General features: G+C 43.3%; 1 protein-coding gene across 1 annotated transcript; it reads left to right on the forward strand.

Moving 5' to 3' along the window:
- Window positions 1-38: 38 nt before the first annotated feature.
- On the forward strand, window positions 39-2939 carry spata4 (spermatogenesis associated 4). The gene is made up of 6 exons (XM_069701682.1): window positions 39-420; window positions 954-1083; window positions 1181-1299; window positions 1505-1725; window positions 2014-2124; window positions 2559-2939. Exons 1-6 carry the CDS (start codon window positions 320-322, stop codon window positions 2651-2653), a joined length of 777 nt encoding a protein of 258 aa, XP_069557783.1. The 5' UTR covers window positions 39-319; the 3' UTR covers window positions 2654-2939.
- The last annotated feature ends 3078 nt before the right edge of the window (window positions 2940-6017 follow it).

Here is a 6017-nt window from a genome sequence, read left to right on the forward strand (position 1 = left end):
TGTCGCAAATTAATTTACTGTATTTGGTCACTTAACATTTTCTATTGTTGTTGCATCCTCTAGAGGGCAGCAAAGCGCTGTGGCTGTGCGTGTGCTGCCACAGGACCAGGACGAGGAAGTGTTGTCGTTGTCATGGAAATATCAACAAAAAAAACGGCCCGGCGCGTCTCGTTGAAGTTGCCTTGGAGGAAATTGAAGGAGTTACTAATATATATGTATATATATATATATTTATATACATATATATATATATATATATATATATATATATGTTGGCCTGATTTCGTGAACTGACTCGTTATACGACATCGGTACAAACATGTATTACGCACCGTGTCCCAAAAGGACAGGACTGCCGAGAGAAGTCGTGAAGTGGCTGCAAACCCTCGACCTGTCGTTTTATCCGAGGAACGTGCGCAGGTGAATTTAAACTTTTGTGGACGAGCTAAGATACGTTCAAAACGTTCAAATGTTTTGCAATTCAACGTGCGGAAACCAGAAAAAAAAAAAAAAAAAAAAAAAAGGGTGTATTATTTTTGAAAGCGTTTCCTTCGGCGTTATCGTTGGACCCGAGTATGAAGCCGGCTCGGTCGTTTAAATGGTCTCACTTGTTGAAGCAGATGTTGAAAATTCAATGTCATTTCAAACCAAATTCAACAAAACACACGACTTGATCATTTCCTCCGCCTGCCTGTGGACGGACACGTTTAGTCTTGTCAAACGCCTCAAGTGAGATGAAGACCCTCAATTGCAGAGAGGACACCACACAAAATACATACAACCGGGATATGTAAATATAGGAAGAGAATAATCCAGATTACACACAAAAATAAAAAAAAAATAACCACAACAATAAATATGCTTTGACAAGGATACAAGTGCTTTCCAGTGCCGCCCTGTTTAAATTCAACTCCACCGGTAGAGTACTCATCCCTATTTTTTGTCATTTCCAGAGATTTTTCTAACGGTTACCTCGTGGCGGAGGTATTGTCTCATTATTACCCCGAAGACTTTTCATCACACTCGTACGACAAAGGAACATCGCTTTCTACCAAGCAGAGGAACTGGAGCCAGATAGAGCGGGTGAGAGACGGGACAACATCCCAGCTTGTTCTTTGAATGAGAAATACCAGAAATGATCCTACCTTTACCGCCAGGTGTTTTGTTTTTTTGTTCCCAGTCTTTGCAGAAACAGAACCTGCACTTGATGAAGGAGGTCATCGATGGAGTGGTCCATTGTAAACCAGGAGCAGCTGAGCTGTTGGTGCAGGAGGTTTACGCTATTTTAACTAACCGAGGGTGAGGTTAAATACGTTTATATTCACATTTAAGTTGACAATATACGCGTTATGTTACTGTCGCACCGCCGAAGGTTGTTGCATATTCAAATTTCACTCTAGAAACTGACCATGCTGAAAAGATCGGGGACAAAATGGGAAATTGACCATGGCCTAAAAGACTCCTGTAGGTCTACTCATTTTTTATTCTGTCTCTCCCCTCGCAGCATCGGTGATGTTGAGGGCCCAGAGGCAGGCTTCACAGACCAAGAGTACCAGGCGCAGCTGCCCGCATTGGCTCGCTCCACAGCCACAAGGGCCATCAAGAACAATCTGACAATAACAGAGATCATGACCAAGCCCGACATAAACACGAACCAGAGTAAGGCGGAAGTCATCCTCCGCAGACACCTGGAGCGCAAAGCTGCCGAGAGGGTTCTCAGCCTGGGTGGGTCATCCAACGGGTGACCGAGACTTCATCTGCAATGTACTATGCACTTTGCTTTTTTTTTTAATTTTTTATTATTATTATTATTATTATTATTATCTGTTTTTAATGACAGAATAGTTTTAAACATGAGCCACGTGGACTGACAGGTTACTGGCACGTTAAAAAGAACTGCACAGTCTGCAGCAAGGCCACTTCATAGTTTAAAAAAAAAAAAAAAGAAAAAAGTAATTTCTGTTGTGACAGAATTTAGCCAATTTTGACAATTTCCTTTTGGTTTGGACGCAGGACGTTTTAAAGTGAAGCCGAAACGGAATCAGCTGGCAGCCAAAAACCGTGTGCCACCCGTCCAGGGTGACGGGTGCTTCGTCAGCCCTTCATCAGGAGGCACCGCGTCAAGTAAGAACCCGACTCTCGTATTTTCCTCCCAACAGTCATCAGCAGAGAATACTGATTCTGTAAATGAGCTCCAGCGCGTCATTTGCATGCAGCAGATTTTTTTGGGGGGGTGATAAATAGTCGACGGCGAACATGATGAAACTGCGAGAAGTACATTTTTGGTGAACTGCTATTTTATTCTCTGAGGGATCAACTATTCAGATCCAGAGGCAGAAAAAGCTCAGTTGTGAAACTTGCCAGCGTAGCAGGTGCCTCTTAAAAACATGCAAATTTGTAAACACCGATTAACTACAAATTGCCGACACGGATTCATATTGCAAGTTATTTAAAAAAAAATTGTGGTTACTTTTTTTTTTTTTACCTTTCATACTGGAGAACTTATGTGATGTAAAGCTGCATTTAACCCATCTGTTTTCCAATTTCCGCTCTACCAGAGTTGTGCTCCTTGTCAGGATGGAGCGAAGCTTTCATTCCCTTGAAGGAGATAAAGGTGCATCAGCCCACCAGATGTTTGCTGGTTAACTATTAAAGGACCTGAACGGTGCTCTGGGACTGCGCTACTACCCGTGTGTTACCTGGTGTATTGATATTACATTTACAAATTTCATTTAGCTGACGCTTTTATCCAAAAGCGACTTACAATAAGTGCATTTCAACCCGTGAGGGTACAAAACCCAGAACAACAGGAACGCTGATGTGTTGTTGTTGTTTTTTCACAGTTACTCAAACCGCACTGTTACATTATCGACAAGATGATAATTAGTTTTGAAAAACAGATGATGTCACTTGTTTGTTCTGGCTTATGTAATGGTACAAGAAACCTCCGCCTTCACGTTTTTGTTTTTTTTTTGGGGGGGGGGGCGGGGGAGGGGCGGCCCGTGTGCGTTTGTACCAGCAGGTGGCAGCATTGTGTCGTAGCTCCACTCAAAGCTCGCAGGTGACCAAAAGGGCAACTCAGTCAGCAGTACGCGGCTGTTCGTCTGTCGGTGTTGCGCTCAAACGATGGACGGATTTCCTGCGCGAGTTAAACAGCTGAGCGGTCGTGAATGAGGGTAGAAAGAAACCCGACACCCGATATAACGAGTGCGGAGCCGTGGACCAGAGTTCACCGGCTGTGGAGGCATTTTAAGAAACGCCCGTTCTTACCCTGATGCCTGCGCGTCCCAAGCGTCCATTGACCACACGCCTGTTTTTTTTCACCACTAGTTTTTTAATATAGACATGTTAACCAGGGAAGCTACGGTTGTGCCCAATGACTGCAGATATTTCCGTCCTGACGTTTTCAATCTTTTTTTCGTTACAGCAGAGTGAACCTGCTGGCTGCAACAACAGGTTCTTCATGGAGGCAGAGATCCGTTATGTTAATGCGGTGGACATTACTACTTTATCAATAGTGACTTTAAAATGAAATATTTTCACACCAACAAACGAGCCTCCGACTGGACAGACTTCCCTTTATGATCTTGAGTTTTCACCCGTAAGCAACGACACACGAATCTCGGCCCACCCCCCCCCCCCAAAAAAAATAAAAATAACGTCCTCTTCCATTTTTGTGTTTATTTATTTATTTTTTTTTTTGCATACTTCTCGGAAGACATTATCTAAGGTCTATCTGTTGCCAAACTGCATTCAGATTCGCCCAGATCGAGACCACTCAGTTGGCCCCAACTCTCTCCCGAGCTCTCACGGCCGCTCAGGGTACGGCGCGATGGAGCTTGTGAAGCTCGTGCAAAAAAAAAAACAAAAAAAAAACGGATGACAGGACGATAAGTGTTTCTTGGCCGACTGCCTCAGCTTCTCATGTGGTCTGAGAGCCCGGGCCTTTCAGTGTGGAGGGCTGGGACAATGCTGCAACGATAAGATCTCAATAGACTTGTTAGCCGCGGATGACTGTGAGATTGATTTGCTGCCGCAGCAGTTTAAATGAAAGTGTCGAGCAGCTCGGGTCAACTGCAACAAAAAAAACCCAACAAAATCAAACACAACGGCCGATGATAAACTGTGAAGAAAAATGTTGAAACGTTACACGTGACTATAAAAGAAATCTATCAACTGCTTAGTGAGGATAAATGCCAAATTCTGACATTTGAACAAATCGGCATGCGGCCTTGTAATAAATCTCGTGGTCTCTGTGATAGCAGCCCGCCCGGTTTCCATAGCAGTCAATGTTTGCCGAAGCCTCTTTTTTTCCCCTCCGCTCCCTCGGTGGAGCTGAAAACCTGACCTCCTTAATCTTTCAGTGTCTTTTGATTCCCCCTCAGCACTAAAAAAAAAACAAAAACAAACCGAGCCGACCGTCGCCTGTTGATTTCCGCAGACGGCTCTCGGTGGCCGGCGTCGGAATTTGGATTTCTTTTTCTTTTTTTTTTCTCTCTCTTGGTGTTGTGCTTCGCATTCAGATGCATTTCTACAGAAACCGGTGACAATAGCATCAGCGGCAAATGACATCATATAAATGCCTCTTGCGATTGGGTCTTTATCGTTCGTTTTTAATAATACAACATAAATCATATTGTAAACGCTAATAAATGAGAAGGGAAATAAGCTGCTTAACTAAAAAAAAAAAAAAAAAAAAGCCCGGGCCGGGTTTTACAGGGTGATATATGATGCATATTCATTGTGCATCAACACGCCTCTCCTACGGAACAATATCTAAGTCCCGGTTGCCATGGCAACTAGCAAGCCCACACTGGAGAGCGTCCAGGACACATTAATAAGCTTACTGTGAGGTTCTCTGGCTCCTTCTGTCGGTCATATAAGCACAGACAGTGACTGCGGGATTTCAAGCTGCATTAACAAAAAAAACACAAAAAAAACCATCCGATCACGTTACGTAAGTTGATCAACGCGCACCTTTTCGTACTGACGCACGTCAACATCTTTGGTGAAAATGGAAGATGCCGGACAAATGATGTCAGAGACCAACAGTGTCTGAAATGCCCTAAGAAAGTGTCCCGCCATCTGCTGATTTATTTCCTATCAGCCAGTGTGAAGGAATCTGTAGCGGTGGAGGGATGCTGCGGGAGGAGAAGGAGGTTGGAGGGGAAGCGGGTGGGGGGGGGGGGTTGACGCCTTGTTGGAAGCACAGACAGGAACATGACTAGCCAGGGGGATATTGTGAAGCTTTCTAAGCTACGGATTCCCTGAGAAAAAAAAATTAAAAAAAAAAATTAAAAAAAAAAAGCCCACCCCCCCATTTCACCCACAGCAAATCTCTCACCCCTATTAACAAAGCTACGGTAAGCTAGTGTGTGGTCATGTTATCCAGGCCAAGGGTGCGGCACTTTGTGTGTGTGTGTGTGTGTGCGTGCGTGTGTGTGTGTGTGTGTGTGTGTGTGTGTGCGTGTGTGTGTGAAGAGTCACGCGCATGTCAGATTCTACTATTTACTGTATTTGCATGTATTCATTATTAGCAAATAAAACTGTTTCTATTTATTATTATTTATTAAGCTGCTGGCTCGAGTTGTTCATTTTCACAATCTCAGGAGACAAAAAAAAAGCTCATTAAGTGCAAATTTGTATTTAAAAAAAAAAAATGTATAGCAATATATGCAAACAATAGCTTTTAAATATTAAAACGTTATTCATGCGGTTGGAACGCAATTCAGCCTTCGGGGTTTTTTTTTAATTTTTTTGATCCTGTTTGGTAATAGATGGTGATTGTCAAGTGAAAAAAAATAAACAAACGATCTGCAACCTGACTTCGCCAAGCCACTAAGAGGATAACGGCGGGGCTTAAAGGCTGCAACAGTGAAAGCAACCAGACTCATTAGAGAAAGGAAAACAGCAGCAGGAAAACACGTCAAGAGTGACAATACGACGCGATACGAAATGATCTCATCCTGAGTCTTAAAGTTTCAAACTAAAAGTTTCCCCCCCTGAAGATCTACAAA

This window comes from Brachyistius frenatus, unplaced genomic scaffold (assembly GCF_029030835.1).
Source record: "Brachyistius frenatus isolate BFR_SWC_R1_liver_20210118 unplaced genomic scaffold, ASM2903083v1 Contig_38, whole genome shotgun sequence".
Classification (NCBI taxonomy): domain Eukaryota; kingdom Metazoa; phylum Chordata; class Actinopteri; family Embiotocidae; genus Brachyistius; species Brachyistius frenatus.